This window comes from Rhipicephalus sanguineus, chromosome 8, assembly GCF_013339695.2.
Source record: "Rhipicephalus sanguineus isolate Rsan-2018 chromosome 8, BIME_Rsan_1.4, whole genome shotgun sequence".
NCBI lineage: Eukaryota > Metazoa > Arthropoda > Arachnida > Ixodida > Ixodidae > Rhipicephalus > Rhipicephalus sanguineus.
Window position 1 is genome coordinate 11050153 of NC_051183.1, and position 25985 is coordinate 11076137.

Below are 25985 nucleotides of genomic sequence, written 5' to 3' on the forward strand. Positions count from 1 at the left end.
TACCTTCACTATTTCATTGAAATTGCTAATAACCTTGCCCTGCTCACTTTTTAGTGCGTAAATTTTGACTCTTCGCAAGCCTTTTCCTATTTTCTGTTTTAATGCTGCCTGTTGTTTTTAGGGCTGCTGCTATCTCTCTGACGTTAGAATTCCTTCTGTCACTCTTTCGTTGATCAGCTTTGTTAGCTGAACAAATTCTAGTTTTGACCTTGTCTTAGTCTCCGTCGTCTCATCAAGATTTTCATGGCTGAGGATGTTTGCTTACTTTTAACACGAAAGTGTTTTATGCTGGGGTCCACCAAGACTTCACTGACGTATTCCCGTCACGGATATGACGCTGTAAAATGTACACTAAGAGATGGCAAAAAAAAACTAGAAGAAAAAGTTCCGTTGCCGGGAATCGAAACCACGACCCATCGCTCCGCAGCGCGCGGCGCGAAACAACTCGACCACAAAGCCTACGTTCTTCAGCGTACTAACCGCGAGCTATTTATATACACCATTTACCGCTGGCGGTACGCAGAGCTCGGAGGTACTTGTTTTCGTTATCACCAGCGAGATTGCGCGAAGGCCGCGAAATGCGCGCTTTAAAGGTCGTCGCCCCGCTGGTTGCGATGCGCGCGTGCCCCCACCTGTACTTTGCCCTTCAGGGCAGGTCACCCGTGCGCGCGTGGTTATCACATAATGGCTCGCTTGCGATGGTTCGCTTATCTCGTGATCTTGTGCTTTCACCGCAAGTTTACGTTGAAGTTACAAATTGCACGAAGGACACTGCGCTCGCTGCAGCTACCGCGTTTGCTTGCTAAACGAGCGCGCTGCTCAAACACAAAGAAGTAACAACTGTGACAGTTGTTGGGTCGCGCTCGTCCTGTGTGTGTTATTTTCGTGCGTCCTTTGGGCTCGAGCAGCACGCTGCAAGTTCCAAGCTGCTTGCCGTACTTCGCGTGGCATTCCAATTTGTTGCTATCGAATTCATTGCTTCGCCGTTGAGGCGAAACAATGCACACAACAAACGCTCTAGTACATCTGTGCAGACGCGTTTCACTGTCGTGTTATACCGATTCCTATGACGAAGGGATCAGCCATGTTTTTTTGCCTTGGTGCTTTACACCGAACTTCCAGTGCTGCTTCGGTTATCTGCATCATTCATTCCCTCTATCTCGGTATCTTGCTTTAAAACTTGGTACTTGTTTTAGAGTGCAACTCTAAACTGTCGTAGGTATACCGTACATTCATCGCGTATCTCACAGGCTAAAGAAAGTAGAAACTAGATACGGCGTTAATGTTGTTTTCACGGCTGCCAATAAGCTAGGTGAGATTTGTGCCGCTGTGCAGAGGAAGAATGAGCGAGTAAAAGACAAGAAGCGGACCGATATTTGTTTCGTAAAACACACCAACAAATTCACCGATTGCCGTACGAGTGTGGTGTATAAGATCCCTTTCAGCTGCGGCCGCTTCTACGTAGGACAGACGGGCCGATGCATCAACCAGAGATTGTTGGAACATAAGAGACCGCTAACAGGAGGCTCACCTTCTAATCTATCTTTACATTGTCGAGATTGTAAGCGCACGCCAAAATTCGATGAATGCGCAGTGTTGTACCGTCATAGGAATGAAGAAACGCGCCTGATGATTGAAGCATGGCATATCGAGAATAGTGGTAGCGCATGCGTGAGCCAACCGTCAATTAACTTGCATAAAGGTGAAATCAAATGCCTTAACAGTTATCTTCCACGTAGACCGCCACGCGTGCCGGATTGATAGGTTCGCCTGTTGCATGGGCATGCGTAGATAAGTTTTCGTGCCTTCTTTTTTTTCAGCCTTTGTGCGTCTCTTCAGTTGTTAGTCGGCGTTTGTGGTGTCCTGACTTCTTTCTTGTGTCCGTGTTTGCACGCCCTGTCTTTTTAGAATGAATACTTACCAGCTAGCTCAGCTCTCTGTTGTTCTAAACTAATTTGTTTTTATTCTGACCAACGCTAGGTTGCCCAGTTCTTTAGTGATTAAATTTACTCTTGTTCTCCTCAGGTCTTGGGCTATTATTCCCAGCACTTACATATGATTGTCACATTTTATTTGCCTATCAGGTCTGTAACCTGTGCTATGCTTGGATCTCTGCGTAATAAAGCGTATATGTCGTGTTTTCCCGTTAGGGCTATTCCATGTCTACTTCCTATTCTTGTGCTTCTGGAAGAAGGTTTTCATTATGCGAAATTGGTTTCGTTCGGCGAATTCCACTAACATCTCTTCTCTTTGTCGTAGTCAATACCGTAATTACAGTTTGCATCTTCCCTTTGTTTTCTTCCTACTTTCGCGTTAAAGTCTCCCATGACTGATGCGTGCACCATGACTGTGCGCACGCATTGTGCATTGCTAGTTCAACTTCCGCATAAAATCGTTCCATATTTCTGTCGTCACGGTCGGACGCTAGAGCGTAACCCAAGCTATCATTAGTTTATATCTCCTATTTATTCTTATCACGACACTTGCTGCCCTTTCGTTGATACTAGAGTTCTTCATTGATACTATAGAATTCTTTGGTTGATATTACCAAACGTCCGCAATATATTTGTGCATTAGAAACCCCACGCCATACTTTCTTACCAGGAAGCCATCTGTGACAGAGGATGTGCCCGTTGTCCAGAACCATGTAAGCTTTTACAATTTCAACTGCCACGGGGGTGTAGTGGTTATGGTGCTCGACTGCTGACCCGCAGGTCACGGGATCCAATCCCGGCCGCGGCGGCTGCATTTTTGGTGGAGGCAAAAATGTTTGAGGCCCATGTACTTAGATTTAGGTGCACGTTAAAGAACCCCAGGTGGTCGAAATTTTCGGAGTCCTTCACTACGGCGTCTCTCATAATCATATCGTGGTTTTGGGACGTCAAACCCTAACAATTATTATTATTATTATTATTATATTTTATAATTCTAACTTCACTAAGACCAATGCTGTCTCAGTTTTCGTGTCCCAGCTCCTCTACTAACTCGGCTGGCATAGCTGCACCACATCGGGGAGGAGCTTTGCGCCAGTGCTCACTGTCTCGCATGCGTCATTATGCAAACCGCAATCAAACTTTGTGAGCAGAATATCTCAGAGCACAGGCATGCTAGAAGAATTTTTCTAAGTGGAACTGTGTAGAAACGAGACTGCCTCCAACTTTTCAATACAAACGTGCCCGCTTGCTGCACTCATTAAAAAGTTCGCTATTAAGTTAGTTAATCGGGCAGCTGACAGTGATAATTATTGTCTCACTTTGTGTCCCCCTGGATTCAAAAATTTATCTACAAAGGTGGTTTTCACGTAGTTCCCAGTGTTGAATTTTAAGAAAACCATAAAGCTTTATTTTGAACACCCTGTATAATTGTTGGAATTTTGCGTCCGAAAACCACGATACCATTATGGGGGAAACATTTGTGGAAGGCTCCGGAAATTCTGACTGCCTCAGGTTCTTTCACGTGCACTTAAATCTAAATGCACGGCCTATAGAATTTTCGCCACTATCGAAAATGCGGCTGCAGCCGCCTGGATTTGATCCCTCGACATTCGGGTTACCAGTCGAGCATCATAATCACTAGAACACCACGGCGGGATTCCAGCAAAGGCAGAGGCAGAAGAACATTTTCTTCTTCCTCTCCTATGCCTTCCTCCATTTTTTTTTATTGATATGATATATAAGGAGATGTTGGCGCACACTTTTGGCGCCGGCTACTCCTTAGCCCTTGAGTGAAAGTTGAACACATATCTTAAATTAAAACATACAAGGCAGTTCATGTAAAATAGAACACTCGGGCACACACATGCAAAAACACACTTATAGGCACATATCACAACAAAATGATAAAGAAATGTTCCAAAGACAGCGAATGAAGTCTCTGATAATGTCCGTCGTTAATATTTGGTCCGACCAGCACAAAACAGCAGAGCACACGTCTGGTCTTTAAGAAGATGTATTCGCTCGTGAGTACATAACAGTCGATACGTTATTCACTTCAGCACACACATATGATGGTTGTCATATGAGACTGCGCATAATAAGTACGACATGTGTTATAGAAATGAAAGTTCGGTATTTCTTAGTACTTGTCAGCAATGCCGCTGTCTTGTAAGAAACGTGTTAACGCTTTTAAAGCTTGCGTCTGCAAAACTCTAGTTGGCCACGGGCCCAGAAGTTTCCTCAAGCTAAACGGTCTGCGGTCTAATGCCAACAGTTCCGATTTAAGACGGCGTCGCGGCGTGTCATGATGTGGACAGTCTATGAGAAGGTGACATATGTCTTCATCTATAAATCCACATTCGCATTCAGGAGTTTCAGCTCTACCAATTCTGTGCAAAAAATGTTTTGTGTATGCGGTGCCTAGCCTCAATCGGCGAATAAGAGTTTCCATACTTCTATCTAATGCTATCGTAATTTTGAATTCAATGAATGGATCGATGTGATATAAATCACAGCTCTTTGTACTTTGGTCAAACCAAGCAGTTTTGCTCATTCTGAAAGTTGTAGCCTTTATAAGACCACGCAATTCATTTTTCGAAATTGGTAAAGGAATAGTAACATCTTTACGATGTGCTTGTCGCGCCGCTTCATCGGCAGCTGTGTTTCCAGGAATGTTGCAATGGCCAGGTATCCATTGGAATTTGATTTCATGTTGTGCCTTGCTTGCTTTGGTGAGCTCTTTCAGCGTTTCGTATGTCATGCTATCACTAATTACTGTCGTGTTTATACTCGAGAGTGATCTTAATGCGGCCTGTGAGTCGCTGAAAAGTACCCATTTTCTCGCGTCTGCTGCCGAGTTTATAAACTTTATAGCATACAGAATAGCGAAAAGCTCTGCTGTAGTAGATGACGTCGTACGACATAATTTAAATGATTCCTGAATATTGAGCTGTGGTATGATAAATGCCGATGTTGAAGACGTTGTGATACTTGAGCCATCTGTGTAAACCTGTATGTACCCTGGATACCGCATGTGTATCTGATAAAGCGCTAGTTGTTGAGCAGCTTGGATGAACATGTCTCTCTTTCTGATTATGCCATCTACTGAGAATTCAATGCTTGGTATTGCAAGTAGCCATGGAGGATAGTCCATTTCAGAGCTCCAAATTTCATTTCTTGGTAATATATGTACATTACTCTGTATTTCTGCATGAGCATTGCTTTTATCCCTTCGTAAAATCTCCAGTGCCAATGGGTGGTCCTTGTGTTGCGTCTATAAGCGAAAAAAATGGCAGCATGTTTCGATTGTTCTCATGACTGGAAAGGGTGCTTGCCGAGTCTCAGCTATGACAAGGCTACTGGAAGTCGCTCGCGGAACACCTAGGCAGACGCGCAGTCCATCATAGTGCAGTCAGACAGGAGCTGAATACATGTCCTTGTCAGTGGTTACCATCGTTCCTGGAAAAGCTGCATATTGTTTAAAGGACACACAAAGGAAGGACGTAATAAGAGAGACGCAATGTCTACTTCAATGACCGCTCGCTATAGAATGTCATTTGTTGTAGTACAGACATAATCATAACATGTTTACTTATACAGATCCGCACATTGAACTCTAGTCAATGCTTATTATTGTACTTTTAGAGAAGTCCTATGCATATAATTTTTAAATATATACAGGCGAGGTAAGAAGCTGCCTTCTGTTGGGAATTATTTTTAAAAGCAGGGAAGAAAAAGCAGTGGATGCAATGTACTCTTACTTCGAATTCTTAGAAAGCGTATGAGATTTTCTTCCACACAGGTGAATTTTCTGCTCACATGGACATCGATATTAAGAAACACTGACGCCTAGATATTCTGATTGTATTAATGATCGTTTAGTTTAGAGATTTAAAATACTCTCAGGTAGAGAACTCGAGTGGTTACATCACTAACTTTAGAACCATTTATGGGCTATCTTGGAACACTGATGATGTTACGAAAATTATCGTTGCCCACCAGCCCCGCACCAGGCCGAGCGAACATCACTAGAGAGTAAACTAAAAGCAATATGTGTTATACGAAGGAGCTCAGTCAATTCTGCTGTACTTTTAATAATTTGAAATTCACAGTTCTGTCTTTTTAATAGCAGCATGGAGTAATCGCGATCAGCAGTAATATTAAATCTTATAAACCCTCGACGTACGATGTGCACTCAAGTCTCTATATGTCATGCACAGCTCTCAGCTTTGATAGCACAACGCTTCCGAAAACTATTCTATGTACATTTCCTCCTCTGCATACACAGGGACGATGCTGGCTTCTAGTGTTCCTGACAGAAACTTCTATGACATCCGACTAAGATTCACTGACAAAAATTCGGAGCCCTTGCACTAGTGAGAAGATGGAAGCCAGCGAAGCTGTGACTATAGTGGGTCTAGTATAGTGTGAGAGGGAATCTATATAGACGGTTTCAAGATTGCGATAGCAGGAGCACGTGGTGTACCCCAAGAAACTTCCGGTCACCTCATTTATTATTCTGCAACACCGAAGCGTAAAGCGTTTTTTAAAGATTTGTCAGAGTAAGGGAATACTCTTTTTCCAGTTTCACATAAAAGAAAGGCGCTTATAGTTAAAGACTAACTCTTTTAGTGTTGTGTGTTGCTTAGAAGAATATTTAATTCAAATATTTTGCTAGACACAGGGAGAAAAGTGTTGAAACTCTACGGGCTACTCGCCAAGGCTTTTGTTCCCCGCCAATCCTGCTAGCCTACGCCAGCGCAGGAAACCGGAAGCGGTCCAAGGTCTGGGTTAGTAAACAGTGAAACCCTCTATATTATTATTATATACTACATTCAGTGAATAATCAGACATACACTCAAATATACCGGTATTTCTCTTGCGCATGACGCATATTATCTCATCAACTGCGGTCAGTGGTGGTCTCAAAATAAAATCCTGCAGTACATAAGAAACCTCGTTGTTTCGAAAGTACAAAAATGACACGACGTTCGTTTCTTATGCAAGTGGTCTTGTCATTGAGGCAAAATTGTTCGCGCCATTCTGTCATGTGGACTTAATCATACGCCTTTATGTTTCGTTTTACGCCATGTCCATTTTTTCGACGCAATAACACTGGATTAGTGGAGTTATTCGGTTCGCCTAAAAATGTTGTTCTGCGAGTCTTCCGTCCGCGGACGCAATCCGCCAGAACCTAGCCGTAGATATCTTCGCTGTAAAAGGGAGACGCGTATAATCTGTGCGAATCAATGCGGAACTTTTGCTTGTGAAAACCGTGACATCTATAAAGAATGGAGAAAACAAGAAATGCTTTGTTCGCCCTTCTAGTTCCGAGATTTTTAAAACAGTATGTTCTCAGTTATGCATGTCCTCTGCTTGTCTCTTTTTCATTCAGAATTCCCCGAAACGATGTCTCTTTCTTTTTTAATTCAGAATGCCCCAAAACAATGTGAACTAATGAATACATGGCAAGACAGCATCGGGATGGGCTTCACAACAAGCACGCCCAGACAAAAACGCTTGTGAGTGATGCAGGCAAAAATAATCAAACAATGACTTTGAAAAGACGAACATGGCCGGTGCACGAGCTATCAGCCAATTTGTGCAGCTTTCAAATCACTTTCCTCCCGTGGTCAATGTAGGAAGGAAGTACAGAGCGGGAAAATAAAGCTCATTAGAAAAAAAAAAAAGAAACACCCTTGTTCGGCTTACTGCTTCTTCAATCTGCCAGGGACAGCTTTCCTATGAGCTCGACCATGGCTTTCATTGTTTTCTGGATGGAGTCTTTGAGCGACTCCTTCAGTGACCTCAGCTGTTCTTTTAGAGAAGGGAGACGAGGTTGCCGTTTGTGGCTTGTTGACTCCTTCGGCAGTCTCGTAGCATGATATAAATTCCTAGAAAGTATCCACATGCTTCGCAGAAGGGCTTTTCTTGTCTCCATTTCATGTGCTGCGCTATTAATTACGGTCATTGCATGAAATCTGTTTGAGCCTGTGTCCACAAAGCATCCTCCTGCCTTCTGCTGTTGTACTCTAGTGGCGGGTAGAGAGCATTCTTTCCAGTCGCAACTCCTCTAAATATTATTTTCTATCTATCCGGCCGAGGAGGATGAAGAGATCGTTACTTTAATAAATGTCCCGCCGATTACGGCTGATAAGTCGCCGCCTAGACGGCGCCCAGTTGCTCCTGGGCCCTGATGGCGTCTTCGGCCAGTTTGGCGGCCCATCGATGGTCCTCAGTAACCGAGCTGAGCAGCGCGGTCTCCCACGGCCCTTCGCCATTTATTGTGTGGCCCTGTCGGGTCACTTCAGGGCAGGTCTTTATAATAGCCCTCTGCCGTGAGGGGTAGAGAGTTGGGCTGTAAATTTACGGTCTTTTTTCTATAGTAAGGTGTATTTGATTGAACTTGAGAAAGCCTTAGGCCGACTTAAAAAAGAAGACTTTTCTCGAGCTTGGTGGCGCATAAGTCATCGCCCCGTTATAAAGGGGATGCTCATAGCATCAAATCCATCGTAGTGCCACACGTTGTTCGCATAATTGGCATCTGTTCGAATACTGACCTCGGTAGTAATGGCTGTAAGCCAACCGGTTGGGATATGTTTTCGCTTAATAATATCTGGGGTTTAACGTCCCAAAACCACGATATGATTATGAGAGACGCCGTAGTGGAGGGTTCCGGAAATTTCGACCACCTGGGGTTCCTTAACGTGCACCTAAATCTAAGATATGTTTTGGCTTGAAGGAGCAGCCAGGTGGCCACTTGTTTATTAAGTAATCGATGTGTGGAAGGATGCCGGACCCTCCCCAATCTGTAATGGAGTCGATGTTTTTTCCTTTCCTCAGAGTTGACTTGTTTCCGCCTCCAGAAAGGAGGGCCCGTAATAGACTAATGAGAGATGACAGTCCGATATTCACGGGTAGACATGGGGCCAGCTTGGTGTTATGCTGGCCCAGAGAAACCGTAGAGTGCCTTGTAGTTTTGGCCACTGGAGCAATGAAGGAAGAAATGGCGTCACTGGCTTGAGCTCAAGTCTTTCGACCTTTTCCCACGTGACTGCGACGACGCCCTCCGAATCCCGTATTTGTTCCACAACGTGACCTAGAAGCCATAGCACCCAGCGAAGGAGCACCTTGCTGAAATATGCTGAAGGTGGCGGTTTAGTACATGTAGGGTCCTGGTAGGGCTTCAGAATTTTCAGGGCAGTGTGGAGGTTCCAATAAAGGGCTAGTATTCTACGCTCAACTATCGCGTAGAGTGCAACTCAAAAAAGTAACGAGAATGTGAACACGCATATCTGCACCCTGTTTCTCCTTACGGGGCTTACTTTAGCTAGGGATTTCAAGGAATTCGTGCGTTCTGCGCTTCCGTTGCGTGAGGAATGTGTGGCGCAGTATACATGGACCGGAAGTCCTTTGTTGCAAGATGGTAAGCAATCTTTTGCTTGAAAATGCTGTGCCCTTACCCGTCGCCAGTCAGCATGAAACAAACGCTGGACACTGTTTATCAGGGCGAAGGCCTTAGATGCCTCATCAAAAGCGAAAATTATGCGTTTTCTTATTTAAGAAAAAGAGTTTTATTTGGGAATCTCCCACCAACACAGATGGCAATAGACAAATTGCTATACTATGGAGAGGACACACATTTCCTCAGTTTTTAACGTCGTAGGTAAAGATGCGGCCAGGTGCTTGATGGGTGATATATATATATATATATATATATATATATATATATAATCTAAGGACATCTTGTGTACGATAGTTTGATTGTTCACAATAAATTACGTGTCTACTCGTTTCCTAGCGTGACTGGAGTTCTTTGTTAAAGCGGCAACGACCTTAGCATTCCTACTTGAACTCGTGTAGCGGATCACGGAAAATGAAGAAACGAACGAAAGGACAGAGCGCTAACTTCCAACTGGTTTTTATTGGCAGGTTGCGTCAAACATGTAGTCCTGCACAAACTTACAATAACGCCCAAGCGTCACCCCAAAAGGAGACTGCACCACCATACCTTCACAGGACAGATATCGGTGTTGCATTGATGGTTCAGCTGATTAAGAAAGATTTCATGTGCAATAGGGCCAAAGATGGGGCACTGACACAGGAGCTGCCAGCCCTTGCTATAGAATCGGCTTATATAATCTCTTGCGTGATTTGTGGCCGGTGCTTTTTCAGAACTTCACACTGTTCGATCTTAAGCCAGCACAGCGTTAGCATCTTGGGGGACTCAAACTTCATTCAAAGCAAGGTCTGGGTACGGGCTAGTTGGTAATACATTCCAAATTGTGATCACAGCGCAAAGTAAGGCCCGAGACAGAGAGCAATGAAGTCGAGCGCTGACTACCAACTAAAATTTTATTGTGAAGAACAAGCAATTTATGAAAAACGACATACGATAAAAATTGCATACGATAAATGACACCCCCTCCGAAACGCCGAAGCCAACATGATCAAGCACTCTAAAACAACAAAGCGGGAACAGCCCTGTCCAAAAGAAAACTAGCGCATGTGTGGGTGCAAGAAAGCAAGTTCTTTATCAGTTAAAGCTATCGAAGGCTATCTAACAGAGCCACCTTCAGTGATTGCTGCAACTTCTAATGATGAGTCTTGTATTCTCGTTAGGATGCCTTGCTAGTATAGCCGTCTTTTCAAAGAACGGAACACAGCCGCATTGTGCGCAATGCACACCAAGAAAGCCCTCTCTCCCTCTCCCCACTTTGTTGCTGTATTCTTGTAGTCGGATATGTTCAGACATCTACCTGTCTGCCCTACGTAGGACAGACCGCAAGACACGGGTATCTTTTACACTATTCCTTTTGAATAACCAACGTACTTCTTGTTATGGTTAGTACTACATGGACTACGCGCCTTGGCAACAGGATTAGTCCTAACACAAGGCTGTGAAAGTTTTTTTAGGAGCCGAAAAGACTACGTCAGCACCCACTTCCTATTTTCTTCACTTTGTGGAATACGCCATGAATATACGGAAGAACAGTTATTTTTCTGCGATCATGTTATTTTTAGTTACTTCTCTGCGATCATTAAAAGAACTGGCGTTTCGATATATGCTCCTCTTTGTGCCTTGTTTGAGCGACTTACTTCTAGGCCATAAAAATCTGTTAGTGAGTTGTCGGTGGGAGGGACTAGGCATTACAAACATTTTCCGCTATGATGACGACTACCTCGTTTTATTACACCCTAACATACACAGCCAAACGAGCTGAAGAAACCCAGTTACCCAATTCTAAATTGGCTGACGGGGTTTTTTGAGCTCGTTAGGATTGCAGAAGCGCGCAGTGGATGTTTTAGAAGAGCGTTTGTCCTCCCTAAACCGAACGCAACTGAATCGCGCTTGGATTTTTACTTACGAGATAAAACGCAGAGAATATTTTTTTTTTGGAGGTGGGGTTGGAGTTGGGGGGTTGGCACGCTATATGTGAAAAATACGGGCCGGAACGCTAACGCAAAGAGTGGCTAATGTGTGACGCGTGCACAGTGGTGACATCCCATGCGACTGCATAGGCCAGGGCTCTCATACTCACCTAACTTCGGCAAGGGCCGGGTCATATAAGAGTGTTAGAGCGGGATGGGAGGGGGGGGGGGGGGTTGAAGAAAATGTTAGCTAACAGCGCTCTTTGCCTCTGTTTGTCCCGCGCCTTTCCAAACCGTCTATGCGCTATTAACATTTGGCGATCATAGCTGACGTTGCCAAATTGAAAGGAGGCCTTTCCATATCTCATATATGGGTCGTTTCGAGAGGGTATTTCACGTCATCAATCGAGAAACAATCTCCAGAATGACTGAAATGTGGACGCCGATTCTGAAATATTGAGTTTTTTTTTTTCGGCGGTTATGTTTCAACACAGTGACCGCATGGGTTGCCGCACGGAAAAAAAAATGCTTGAGACCAGTCTAGTGATGTATAACTATCGGTAAATTGACTATCGAAAGCATCGATAGTTTCTTTGAAACTATCGATAGTGTAAACAAACTATCGATAGTACTACTATCGGCAAACTATCGATAGTCCAATCGGGAGTACCATCGGTAGTATTACTCGCCATATTACTGCCGCGCGTATTTATTACTTTGTTTTGATGTATCCGGCTATTCGGGTTAGGCTGTTAGCAGCGTTTGACGCAGACCGCGATTGTTTGTAGGTTCGGGATTGTTTGAGATCATTTTGTTAAGATTACGTGCCAGATGCGAATATTCAAGTTTATTCGCGAGCTTACGCCAGCACCAGCGATAACGTTGGAAGGTTCGATGACTGATGTATAAAAGACGAAGCGCCCCACCGAGTATCAAATTACTTGACGGCCGGCGACTGTTGTCGCCGCTATCAGTGCGCAGCGTGTATAGCTTGTATTTTGAGGTTTGATTTTCTGGGCGCAAGTTCTAACAAATAAAGAGCTTTGTATTTCTCAGTCTTGCTGGAGCATTCTTCACCGTCACAACCACGTGACAAACTATCCTTAGTGCTTGAACTGGTATAACGCATTACGGGGAAGAAGAAATAGCCTAGCAGACCGACACAAGAGGACAGAGCGCTAACTTCCAACTGAGTTTTATTGTCAAACTGCATGAAATATGTAGACTTGCGCAAGCATACAAAAACACCCTAACGCAACGCCAAGATTAGGCACACCATCGCACCGTCACACACCACAGATTCATAGAGGGTTTCCCTGATTAATAAAGGCCACTTCATGTTCAGATAAAGCCAAGGAAGGGGCGCTGATACATGTGATGCCAGCTCTTGCTATACAATGCGCTTCCATTATTGTATAGCATTGTATAGCAAGAGCTGGCATCACATGTATCAGCGCCCCTTCCTTGGCTTTATCTGAACATTAAGTGGTCTTTCTTAACCAGGCAAACCGTCTATGAATCTGTGTTGTGTGACGGTGCGATGGTGTGCCTAATCTTGGCGTTGCGTTAGGGTGTTTTTGTATGCTTGCGCAAGTCTACATATTTGATGCAGTTTGACAATAAAACTCAGTTGGAAGTTAGTGCTCTGTCCTCTTGTGTCGGTCTGCTAGGCTATTTCTTCTTCCCCGTAATGCGCTATACCAGTTCATCTACGACCAACCAACTCGCCCAATCTTCAACACTAATCCATAGTGGTGAGAATATAAATGCTGTTGCTGGCTGGCCAAATTACCAAAATATTCGCGATAGCCTACAGTCAGCTTCGCTTAATTTATGAGCAAATTTTTGGTGACAAATTATTCCTGCTGTGAAAATGGCGGCATATATCCGTCATAAATTCATATTCAAAAGCAACCAGTTACATCTTACAAATAAAAAACTTACTTCTTGATATATTTTTTTGTTTTGAAATCATCAAATGCAATATTAATCTGAAGCCGCGCAGTTCCACCCCATGTAACGGCTTCCTTTCCGCTACGGTTGAGTAGTTTGACTTTATGGTCATGGGTCAGCAAAGCACACTGGTGAAGAACACAAGCATGTCAACTTTCTTGCCCTTCAGCCTGCTCCTCCGGCTCCATTATGTACTACGCGCGCGGGGAACCAAGTTTATTCTGCAATGAATTCGCGCTGTTGGTTTTATACTATCGATAGCGCTATCGATAGTATTTTTTACCATCGATAGTTCGATAGTGACTCAGCTATCGATAGTATCGATAGTACCCTCGATAGTTCTGCATCACTAGACCAGTCACGTCTGTGTAGCTGACGAACATACTTATTAAGAAAATTTAAAAAAAAGATATGGGACGAAGACAGTCATATGTGGGCAGGCCCGCTAGCGAAAGGTCCGAGGGCCGCGTGTTTGAGACCCCTGGCATAGGCAAACCGGTGGGTACACTATTCTAAGACTGCCCATTGTCTTCTGCATATTCACTACAAAGACCACACTTTAAGCTGACGAACCTTTTATTGCAGTAAGCGTGCTGTCAGTTAAATGCTCAGAAGACGGCCGAAACCTCGTGAGTGACTGATTATTTCTTCCACCAGCCGTAATTGCCATTGTACACTCCGAGCACACGACTGCAGGAGTTATCGTACACCTGGTACTTGGGGGCGTTGCCACAGAACAGGTCGAAGATGAAGTCGCAGTAGTCGGCACGTCGGTTGAAAGTATAGGACAAACGACGCCACTGGACGCATCCGTATCCTAGAAAAAATTACAAGTTGTGTATGTCATTAGTACTGTAATAATCGCGGTCCACATCAATTTCACTTAGAAGAACATATTTCTGAAGTAATTACTTTGGTTATGGAATCAAACGTGGAGTGGATGTGCCTTAGTGGCCCATTTCCTTCAGCTAAGCTTCTCGCCGCATTTGTAGCTGCACGTGAAATCCCGATTTAATTCCGCATAATTTTCACCAAGTGGAACATTTTAATCATAATCGATGTAGATTCCAATAACTAATCGAAACACTTTTTCCTTTAAATGTTTAACATGCCCTGCAGAGCTTCTGTGAAACTACGTTAGCGGCGTGACGCAGATGATTTCATATAATTACAGTTTTGTCGCCGGATATTCATCACTATGTGCAGCTGACTATGCTGACGCTATGCTATGCTATACAAAAGCAAGGAAGAAAGTACAGACGCGTGATCGCTATTGCGAATAAATAGTGAAATTGACGTTAATCAAGTTCTGTCGTGCAAAACGTTAAGTCTGATCTATAGCTGACGTTCCTCCCCGTTAAACTCTTAGCCTTGTAATATGTGCCTTAGCTTCACTTCCGCTAAAATTTATGGTCCTTAAGATGTTTAGGATAACCGGAACTGGTTACTTGTGCGGTGCGAGTGAAATATTGTTCCCTATATTGGTTGAAATACATTTTTTAAAAAGATGTGTTGCGCCTATCTGTGCTGGTACTTTTGAAGGAACTTCAGAATGCTTTCTGAACATAGTTTTACGTAGGGCTGTATGACTTGATATAACACAATCGCTTTGTATCAAAGAACACTAATATTCTGGGCCCGTATTCATAAAAACATCTTACGCTAAAAATATTCGCAGGAGAATATTTCAGCCAATCGCGATGTGGGATATATCATTAGCCAAGCCGGCTGATCACTGGAAAAACGCACTTACGAAAGAGTTTTGTGAATACGGCCCCTGGTATTTTTGTTCAGCGTTGTAGTTACAATGCTCAAGTACATCACTAGATTATTTTGGTGTATCTGAATATTGTAGGCACGGCAGATTCGTCGAAGTTATTGGAACAGTTTTATTGTTACGAGATAAAAATTTGGTCGCGTCCCGCTCCAAGAGAACTAGTGAAACAACTCAGTGCGCATAAGGGACAAGAATTGCTGAACGGCCGTAGTAAGCTGGCAGTTGAATGGCACAGCAGCCTAGTGGTGCAAGTGTGCGTTTGCAAAATAGGAGTTGGCGTTCAATGAAAGATAAAAAAAAAGATTTATCTATCTTATATGACGATGCCTTACGGTCGCGCTAGGGATGCCATCGGAGTCAGTTTCTTACATTGTTTTTGTGCATTTATAGAAACATTCCTTGTTTTGTTGTAACTATCGCGATAGCCGCGTGACATGGTGCTATAGAATGCATGACTAGTCGTTACGCTCCCAATGACTGCATAAGCACCTTGATGTCAATAACTTTGTTATTTAACAAGCAGCCCATAATGGACTAGAACAAGTGGCGTATGCCGCTTACGACTTGTGCCTTCAGTAATGAAGAAACATTATTGCAGAACTTACCGTTAAGAGCATAGCGATAACGTCCGACGAAGCAGGTGCCGCAGTCCTTGAAGATGGTGTGCATTCTGAAACTGCCTACACCTGGAAATGAAAATTTTGTCCAAGTCGCATTTTCACGATCCAGATGAACCATTGGGGCCATAATGTTGCGTTGTAAGCAAGTGATGTACATGAATAAACAGCTGTAAAATAATAACCAGCACAATAATACATATCTCAAGGAAAACAGTCAGCCACACAAACCACCCCTACCAAAGCAATGACGAAACAAAAGTCACTTAGACTAATTTCAAACGAAATGTGCCGAGTGTTCGGAATGATCGTTTAGTGACTATAAGAATACAGCCCTTGGGTGCGCCCAAAATGAGAGGCAGTGGCCGAGGAATATCCTACAAAAATTGTTGAAGGGATCTGTCCATTTTTAACGAAGTTCTTTTTTCTCCCTTTTCTCCAGCGCAGAGTAGCCAGCTTGTCTAAGAACTGGCTAACCTTCCTGTCTTTCCGGTTGTTTCTTCCCTCCTTCTGCCGTGACGGTGGAACAATTCTATCGCAATTATTGTCTTGATTACGTTTTTAAACTGGACGAAGCTGCCCTCCGGGTTCATTATCATTGGGCACGATCACTAGGTCGTAAGTGGTGGGTGATAAAATATAAAATAAGACATTCGAGTGTAAGGTTTCTACATTTTACCGATCTTGCTAGCACTTCGACTTTCGCGCACCATGACTCATCGCTTTTGCACTGGCATACCATTGAATGCCATGAAGTTGTATTGATTCCTCGTGCTGTATCCCGGCGTCGCAGTGAGGACGTAACGGCCAACGCTGCAAAATAAATGAGATCGTTAAACGTAAGTGTCGTGTGAAATTTACTACGTCATACGTTAAATGAGCACTGTACACTGTATTACAGTGAATAACATGAATAATATAGCTGTTTCACTACGAGGAGACTTTCTTGATATAAAACAGCTTTTTTTTTAATGTTCAAATGACGTATTGGAAGATGCATGCAAGTGTGTTCTATTAAGTCAAGGGTTCTGCGGTTAACATTTCTTACTTTCTGACTGCTCAGTAATAAGTCCCCATATACAGCACGATATGATATAAAGTACGTTCCAATTTTTAACCAGTTATGACCGCGCAATATGAAAAACTGCAATACAATAGCAGAACAAAGCAAGGCCACGATATGTACTTTTTTCTGTATAGTGATACTAGTATCGCTAATTTTCTAGTGGTAACTAGGTGATGCAGTACAGTAAGGCAACACAGTCATGTAAAGTACTTTCGTTTGTAAAATTAGGTAATGTAAGCATATAACATCATTTGATGATTATGACATCACACATGTCTCAAGCCGCAATGTTGATGCCAAAGCTAAACAAGTCTCTTTGCGCCCTGTATTACTGCATTAAGGCTCAAAGAAGTAGATTTGTTCTTACACGTGAACGTTGCGTTAGATTTTAACAATACTTTGGGCGGCCTGTTTATGCACAATATTGCTACGCTAAATTCGATGGTGCAAGTGTAGTTGTACTAGGACACATTCTTAGCGGCGTCTAGAGGAGCTGTAGCAGGAGACGCGCCATGCATTAAATTTAAAGACGTTTTTTTTTTCGCGTTTTGACTTCTTTTCGCCCATGTCTTCGTCATTGTTTTTTTACTTTCCTATCTTTCCTCTGTCTTTCTTCCTCTCGAAAGAATAGCCAGGCGTTGTGGCCTTCTAGGCGACAGCCTGCTCCTTCCCTCTTTCCCCTGTGTACTTGTGTATACGTATGTAAAGATAATAATAATAATATTAACAACAACAATAACACCGCCACCACCAACAACAACATAAACAACAACAATCTTGTTGAGGGCTGTAAATAGTTCCCAATTTATCTTATTTCCATGAAACATTTTCGGTGGGCAAATTGCCTCTTCTCACAAGTTTTTCCCCCGCCAGCGGTAAAAGCACACGCCCTTGCCGAAGTACATTAGGCGCTTTGTGTAATTAGATTTCATGTGTTACGATATTCACGTTCGCGATTCTGTGATTTTGAAAATTGATGAGAGTGTTTACTTTGATCCACATCCGCGTCCATATCCGTCCTGGCACCAAGAGAACCTGACGTTCATGCTGCTCCCGACGACGGGTCCGATTCTCTCGTACTTCACGCATTTGGCGGTTCCGCCGAAGTGAGGATCATACGGGTAGTTTCGCTTCGTCATGACCCATTCGCCATTGTTGGGGTAGCACTGGGTATATGGATAAAATAGGACAAACGTGTTAGTGGCCTATATGTCATAAAGCAGGGCGAATTATATAACCAGTGCTTTGAAACCTAAATTTGAAGCAGCTTCACTGACTTAATGTCGCGAAGACTGGTTAAACAGCGGGCCTAGTGGAGTCATAATGTTATAACATTGCTTGAAATCGCTATAAAGTAGTTTTGCCACCATCTGCACTGTTTAACCAGTCTTCGCGACAGCCCCGCCACGGTAGTCTAGTGGTTATGGCACTCAACTGCTGACTCGAAGGTCGCGCGATCGAATCCCGGCCGCGGTGGCTGCATTTTCGATGGAGGCGAAAAATGTTTGAGGCCCGTGCACTTAGATTTAGGTGCACGTTAAAGAACCCCGGGTGATCGAAATTTCCGGAGCCCTCCACTACAGCGTCTCTCATAATCACATCGTTTTTTTGGGACGTTAAACCCCAGATATTATTATTACCAGTCTTTGCGACGTTAAGTCAGTGATGCTGCTAACAGTCGGTTGCCTGGAGACAGCTGCAGACTAATACACATTCAAATCTGAGTCTACCTAGCAAAATCTATCCGGCAACATATGACAACTAATGCCCGCTATGCGGGGAACACGCAACGCTTTACCACGTTGCATGGGCCTGCCAGCACTCAAAGGTGGTGCCAATAAACAACACACAAACACCGGAGCAGTGGGAGTCTGCGCTGAAGAACAGCTCGAGCTGATCGACAGAGCTCGCAAGATGGCAATGGCCACAGGGGACCCGAACTGAGAGATCCACCTTAGCCGGGAGTATTCTTTTGCCAGAATAAAGTTTTTCATTCATTCAAATTTCATTTTCATAACCTTTAGTAGACCGGAGGTGAGCAGTGGGGCTTTCCCAATTCCTGTGGCACATACCCGCGAGGATATGCACTACCCCCATCAAGGATTAACCTCGACCTTAAATCGCTACGACGTTAAAATGGGGCCAGTACTTACAGTGGGAGAACCTTCTCTTAAGGCAATGGAAAGACCTCTGCGTAGACGTCATGCACGCTTAACGACTCGTTAATTAAATGTTGCAAATTGTTTGATTTGTTTTCAACGTGTCATCATCGCAACCTTCACATAGGAAATACTTGATTTGCTCACATCATCCTCAGCACCAACAAAAGCATTCATTAAAGCCTCTTTTCTAGGACTAAGACCTCAATTTTTTGTTCAGTAACCATCGAGATGTGTCACTTTACTTTGTCTTCATTCTTATTATATCCTGTGTTTTAGCATAAGGCTGCGAGTGCATTTATTTCTCTCGGCATTCCCCCACCTTCTTTCAGTAACTATATTTCACAACCAGTTATATTTTTTAAATACAAAAGTAGCACCACTTTCTTTGTTTATTGCTTAAATTTTCTTCTCGCTTTTATTCCCATAATAACAATTGTTGAGGCTTGACGGCGCAAATCCACGATATCATTAGACAGTTATAGTTTAGCGGCTTTAGCGGAATAGCGGGATCGAAATGCGCATGCGCAGTACGCTAAACGACCTGTAGGGTTTACCGCAGGCATGCACTCTATTTTTCAGAGTTAGCGTTGCCGTGTTCGCGTGTTTCACGTAGTGTTCGTAAAACATGGCGGCGCTTTTCGACGCCCGCTTCGGACTGAATTTAGCGTTGATGTGGACGGATCCACTTCTTTCGAAGCAAACGACTGTGTACAGGGGTGTAGCCATGGGGAGGGGGGGGGGGTTGGGGGATTCAACCCCCCCCCCCCAAATTTTTTAGTTTTGCTGGCGTATATATACACGCGCACATACAAACGCACGCACGAACATACATAAAGTATGGTTGAACCCCCCCCCCCCCCCCGAAAAAGATTTCTGGCTACGTCCCTGACTGCGTATAATGGGTTCGCTTGCCTTCAGGTAGCGTCGACGATCGAGTATTACGGCTAACTTGGCTTAGTTTTTGAGATCGCTTCCCACTTTGAACGTCCCTAGGCCTAACTAGAAGATTGATGTAAACAAATCTGCAATATAACAATTTTCGCTTTTCGTGCGTGGTTCATATTTATTTACTTTTATGGTCACTAAAAAAGTTGTATATTGATGCGTGCTGGGATACAGACGAGCACTCTCATTTTTTTTTTCTTTTCACATTTTTTAACGCATTCACCCTCCGCTAGGTGACGCCCCTGTCCCAGCTTGGGCACGTAAACGCTGCCCCTCTAAACAAAACCCGCGGTCCGCCAAAAACGTTTGCGGCACGGTAACGCTATTCCCTTAACCCCCGCTATCACGCTAACGCTAAACTATAACTGTATGAGGGGCGCCGTAAAGAATGGTTCCGAAGATTTTGACCGTCTGGGGGTTTTTTAACGTGCACATAAATCTAAGTACACGGGCCTCAAGCATTCCCACCTCCATACGCTTTTATTCCCAAATAGAATATAAGATACATGCACGTATTCTCTCTGGTCACTGCTGTCATTTTTATATGTATTCTAGTGCATTGTGTTGTTTCTATAATTCTGCATTGCACCTCTGCTGGTGTGGCCATTAAAGTACTTGGAAAATCTTTCTAAGTGCTAAACAATGTATGCATTTTATTGTATAGCGATGTACCAGTTTCTGAGCCACTAAGCGAGAAGTTTTTGAACCACTAATTAGCATTAGCACTGTTAGTATGCAGCTCTCTACCCTAAGCAAAAGGTGGGCTGCAGCGAATTCCCCCCCCCCCCCCCCAAAAAAAAAAAAAAAAAAAAAACTTTGTGCTCCTACCATCACAGATGTCGTTCGCTATTCTTGTTCAAGTCAGCACGCAATGCCATAAATACGAGGTCGTGCAATCACTTGCATCCTTGGTTGATGCGAGTAGTTAAAGGTCATCAAGCACACTAAGCAGTCGAAAACTGCGAATGATTAAGATGCACTATAAATTGCTTAATTTTGCCTTTTACGTTCATAAGCGTTTTTCACTGCAGTGCCAATCAGAGTCCTAGATCGGAAGCCAATAATCTAATCCGGCCGCTGGTTCTCAAGGGAGGGTGAAATCCTTGACCACAATTTAATGAGAATGATACACGTTAAAGTGCAAATAACTATGCAGTTCATGACGGCGTGAGAGATTAGTGGATTGGACTTATGCGAACGGTGCGCGACTACATTTAAAACGTTTACACCGAATGAAACGAGGGGAATATGGCGTGGGGACTTACGCGAGGTGGGTTCTGGAATCTCTGTAGGCCCGGGTTCAGTTCGGGATATTGTGCCCAGGCGCCCTCTTGCAGAGCGAAGACGGCAACGGTGGCCAGTAGGGCGCGGAGAAGAGTCGACATTGTCGCGATCACTCAGAGGAAAGTGGTGACCACTGTGCACCGGGAGCTGGCTTTTATTTGCTACATCAGAGAGAGAAGGATGAACAGCCGAAGGAAATCTGAAGAAAGCCCATACTGCTCGCGGTATAATTTTAGACGCCACACGCAATGTTCCTTTGTTTTTCGTACGCTCGTTTAATTTCCGTGGGTCAGTCTCCGTTTCAATCGACGCGAAGCTTTGGATATAAGTCATTCGAGTCACAAGGAAAAAACAAGGTCAGCTAAGAGATGGCGAGACAATATCTGAAAAAAAAAAATGTTTCGTGACGGATATGTTGTGGCAAAGGAAAACTGGTGATTGATACAGACCGAAATATAAAAAAAAGCCCGACAAGTTCCCGTTACGTGTGACAGCACTGCAAGCAGGAAGTATCCTCCGAACTTGGGAGTCTTTGTGATTGTTTTAAAACATATCTTGAGAGGCATTTGCGTTGTAAGTTTAGATGCACCGCCTTTTCTTACATTGTGTTCCGTTTCAGGCCCGAAACGATGGACCTCACGTGATGAGAAAACAGACTGTTTTAGAGGGTATCTTTGAAACGAGGTCAGTATGCTGGTGTTGCGCAAAACTTCAGTCTCGACGTCACCACGACTGACAGTCCAAATGTGGCGCGGAACAAGGTGCATGCGGCGCACCTGCGAGCAACCGAACAGCCCTACGCAAATACATGCAATTTTAATATAAAAAGTCGTTATTTCTCAGCAAGAAGTTCATTTCTGAGGGCATGCCATGCATAGTGCTGCTTAAATGAAAATTGAAGGATCTCTGTTCAAGCACGTCTTGGTTTGAGCTAATTGGTGAAGATTCACATTGGAAGAAAACTTTACGGCACAAACTAAAACACGGGCAAAAGGGATACCATGAAAAGGAGCGCCAGTTCTGTTCCTGAGTACATTTTCGTCCGTGTTCTAGGTTGCGCCGTATAGTTTTCTTGAAATAAGATTTCTTTTAATTGAATAAATAAAGTAAAAAGAGCTTATTTCCTACCTGACAGTTCCAGGCGAAAAGTGGCCAATTGAAGCTGGAAGATGTCTGGGGGAGCGTACACAAGGCAGCCTATTATACTGAACAAAAATGTTTTGTGCAGAGAAAAGTAATGATGCAAAATACTCCGTACATGTGCATGCATTGATTCCATGCATGCGCATACACATACGAGACAAATTGTGATATAGAAAAGTAATGACTCGGAATTGTTATAAGCCTAATAGATATTTACACTCAAACATGCGTGGATGCGCACAGGTTTGCATGATTATGCAGTTAGAGCAATATTAGTAAACATGTTTATCTGGTACAAAGAAAAACTGTGCAGGTGTCAGAACGGATAGAAATGTTGAGTACAGTTTCGAAATAAAGTATTCGGGCTACTTCATTTGATCTGAAAAATATGTGATTAATACAAAAATTACGAAATCTGTTGCAGGATTTCGTGGCCGGCGGCTACTTCACTTCATTATATCACCAAATACTCTAAGATAGTTATATGTTTGTTGCACCAGAGTGGCGATTTGATCCAGATAAAAAGGTGGCCAGCCGCAGGGATGGTATTTTTTTCGGCGATTAAATTTATTTCGAGCCTCATCCCGTCCTATCATCTTGTGCTCCGTGTTTCATCGCAAGATTTCCAACAGCTAATAAATTAATTAAACAAGCAAAATTTCTCTCACCCAGACGGATAAATGAGATATGGCGCACAATGCTGGGCTGCAGCCAACGTTCATTAGCTGTGCTAGTGTGCTAAAAGGGACCGACAAGAATTTTTATGGTAGCTGCTTTCTTTAGCGCAACGAAAAGCTTACCGGTCAGTGTGTGATTATGAAATGGTAACGCGAAAAACACCATGAGACATTTATAATGAAATCTTTCGATCTGCGGCAATTGTGAAGTCGTATACATACAACACATGGTGCAAAAACTGGGAGGTGAGTGCGAGAGAAGTTCATGTTCGTGCGCGGCGGTTTGCTGCGCATGCGCCGCGGCTCGACATTTTCCTCTAGTTGCCGCGAGGGCAGCGTCAGCGTGCAACTCCTTTTACCTCCTGAGCGCGACAGAATAGAGCGGGGATGGATAATAATATACACACTCTAATTTCGAGCACTGATTATGGTGCGCATGAAGGGATCAGACTACGTACAGCAAAGTAAACAACTACATAATCCAGCTTCAAGGCTATTCTGCTAGACTTTGCGCTATACATGTTCTTTGTGACTTTTAAACGCGATTTGAAAACATAAGTTCTACTCAGATAGCTGAAAGGATGCTTGAATCTGTCGCAATAATTCACGGTCTTTTCATTTCCACCATGGTCTAATGGCATTTTCTTGCCAGTTGTCGGTCCCTTTAAGGAAGGCACATGTGGTGGATGAGTCGGTGGTGCCCGTCATGCTCGTGGGGGCGGCCGCACGGACGTTCTGGTCAGAACATTCCAATAGCAGTTCCTGACACGAACAGTTATGAGACGTCCGAGGCTCACACAGTTTAAGAGCTTGCACGAAAGTCTTGGAAGGTCGTACTCAATATGTAGGTCAACTGATTGCACTCTGCGAGCTGGCAGGCACAGCGCGACAATAAAAATGTGTAGTTTAACCCTGCCGCTTTATATTTCCTTACATTAGAAAGAGGTAAAATTCAATCAGAATAACATGCAACTGAGGAAACAGCGCAAAGGAGAGACCGCAAAGGAAAGAAGGACAAAGCACAGCGGCGTTGGCTTTTTCCATTACACTGCTCTTTGCGCTGTCTGCCTAGCAAGTTGCGAACCAACGGCCTAAACGCACACGCTCCTGTTTCAAATGCGAAGCATTTCTTGGTGAACCGAAGCCACTCCAACCGTATTTATCTAGCCGCCTACGCCTAGGTGCTGTCGTGGTCACCGCCTCAAGTTTGTGTGTACCAAAATTGGTGTAGGAGAATTGACCGTATCCCTAGATTGTGCATACTTTATAACATTCATCACTCAGGCAACAGTTGATATCAAATCCTCTTTACTGCCCCAGTTTATGTACCTGCCGCGACGTTATGCAAATACCACCGTTCAAATGTCGGAGTTGCTTTGACGTATCAGTGTATCCTTTGAGCCACACATAAGTCGAGTCTGGAACCACATGCTACAGTCGTCTTTATGTCCTTCAACTTTGAAGTCTGTTTCAAATAATAATAATAATTTGTTAGGTTTTATGCCTCCAACCAGGATATGATTACGATGCATAATTTATTATCGTTATCGGCCACAGCATTAAAAAAAGTGTGCAGCTTCGTAAGGGCGCGTATTGCAATTAAGATCGCGTAGTGGGCAAGCGAATGAGAAGGCGACGCGGACCAATAACGTCTCACTCTTGAAGCCGAAGCTTAAGCGCCCTCTATGCTTTTCCGCTAGCAGATTTGGCTCTTGTACTCGTTGGCATGTCCCTAAATACAACATGAAGGGCGCAAAAACATACTGTATCATACCAGGTGCAAAAATATACAACAGGTTTAAACCGGTTAAAACGCCGTTCATTACATTTAGCGTAATATAACAAAGGCAAGCGTTCTCGTCCTTGACGTTGAACGTATACGTTATTAGCCTCCTGAATGGTGCAACAGCAATATGGGCAGCTTTGGGGTCGTATTTTTATGTGGTGTATTTAACTCTACAGCATGGCAATAGATTTCGTTGTGTTTTAGTGATGAAATTTCATCTAATAAAAAGAACGGAGAGCGGTCCACAAAGGAGAATATGACATCAGTAGTCAATGCCTCATCGCAGGTTTAATGTCGTTACATTGAAGGGACGTAGTTGGCAAGAGCACTAGCATTGCGAAAGCTTGGGTTCGCCTCCATTGTTTCTTTTTCCGGTTGCTAACCCGATTGTGCACGAAATAAACAAGAGCGAAATTTATCTTCTTCCGAGACTTTTCGAAAACACCGAAGGACTGCCTCACTGGCGCTAGGAAGACGGGAAGGTCACTAGCACAATTGAAGGGCGTTTAAAAAAGGAACAGTGCTTGAATTTTGAAAAACAGTGGCCTTGTCACGTGTGACAACACGAGGACATGGCGGTGAGATTCTCGGACTGGAAAACAGTTATTTGGTGTGTAGCACTATGTGAAAAACAAAGGGCTTAGAATATTCTTCACACACAGCACATGGAATTTTCGTCCACATACGCGTAATTTCTATTTGGCCTTTAGTACTGTTTGCTAGCCTAGATTTATTTGATAAATCGACGTCGTTGCTTTCTGTTACGTAAATTACGATTTTAGGAGGAACCTCAACTTATTTTGAAGATTCAGAATTTATCACAGCATATTTTAACAACTTAATGCATTGCTTTTGCACGTTGCTTTGATAGTAATGTATAGGTTCCGTCATGTTTTGTGCTGTTCATTTCACATTGAGAAATATGTGGTGTGTACACATTATCTGAGTTCTTCTTTCTGCTGCGTATGTCTTATGCTGAACTGTGTAATTAAGTATCCACCAAGATTGTGTTCTGTCCGTTGGGTCAGCGAGGACATGTAGCCCCGATTCCAGTCTGGTGAAAAGTAGCGCAGTTTATTCGCGGCATCATCTTGTTTCGTTTTGGGCGGCTGAAATAAAATGTTATGTATCATCAACCTTGCGATGATGGGCACACGTGCATGTTGTGTCAATATACCATTTACGCTTCTCATTAGGAATGCAAAAATGCGAAATTTATATTTTTGCTTAAAAAAAAGGAAATGTGGATTAAAAAATGTCGTTGTTGTC

The 25985-nt window shown here is 43.5% G+C and overlaps 1 protein-coding gene across 1 annotated transcript; it reads right to left on the reverse strand.

Annotated features, from left to right (window-relative positions):
- Positions 1–13817: 13817 nt before the first annotated feature.
- On the reverse strand, positions 13818–21292 carry LOC119401364 (uncharacterized). Its single transcript, XM_037668092.1, has 5 exons — positions 21092–21292; positions 17710–17885; positions 16393–16466; positions 15642–15722; positions 13818–14076 (listed from the first exon to the last, which is right to left on the reverse strand). The coding sequence occupies exons 1-5, from the start codon at positions 21209–21211 to the stop codon at positions 13901–13903; spliced, it is 627 nt and encodes a 208-aa protein (XP_037524020.1). The 5' UTR covers positions 21212–21292; the 3' UTR covers positions 13818–13900.
- Positions 21293–25985: the final 4693 nt, after the last annotated feature.

Bases quoted from the DNA above. Each gene is read 5' to 3' on its own strand.
- LOC119401364 (XM_037668092.1), bottom strand. From the start codon at position 21,211: ATGTCGACTCTTCTCCGCGCCCTACTGGCCACCGTTGCCGTCTTCGCT. The intron at 15,723-16,392 runs GTATGCCAGTGC...TTTCATTTCCAG, and splicing joins CAACTTCATGGCATTCAATG to GTGTAGGCAGTTTCAGAATG. The intron at 14,077-15,641 runs GTAAGTTCTGCA...AATTTTTTCTAG, and splicing joins TTATCGCTATGCTCTTAACG to GATACGGATGCGTCCAGTGG.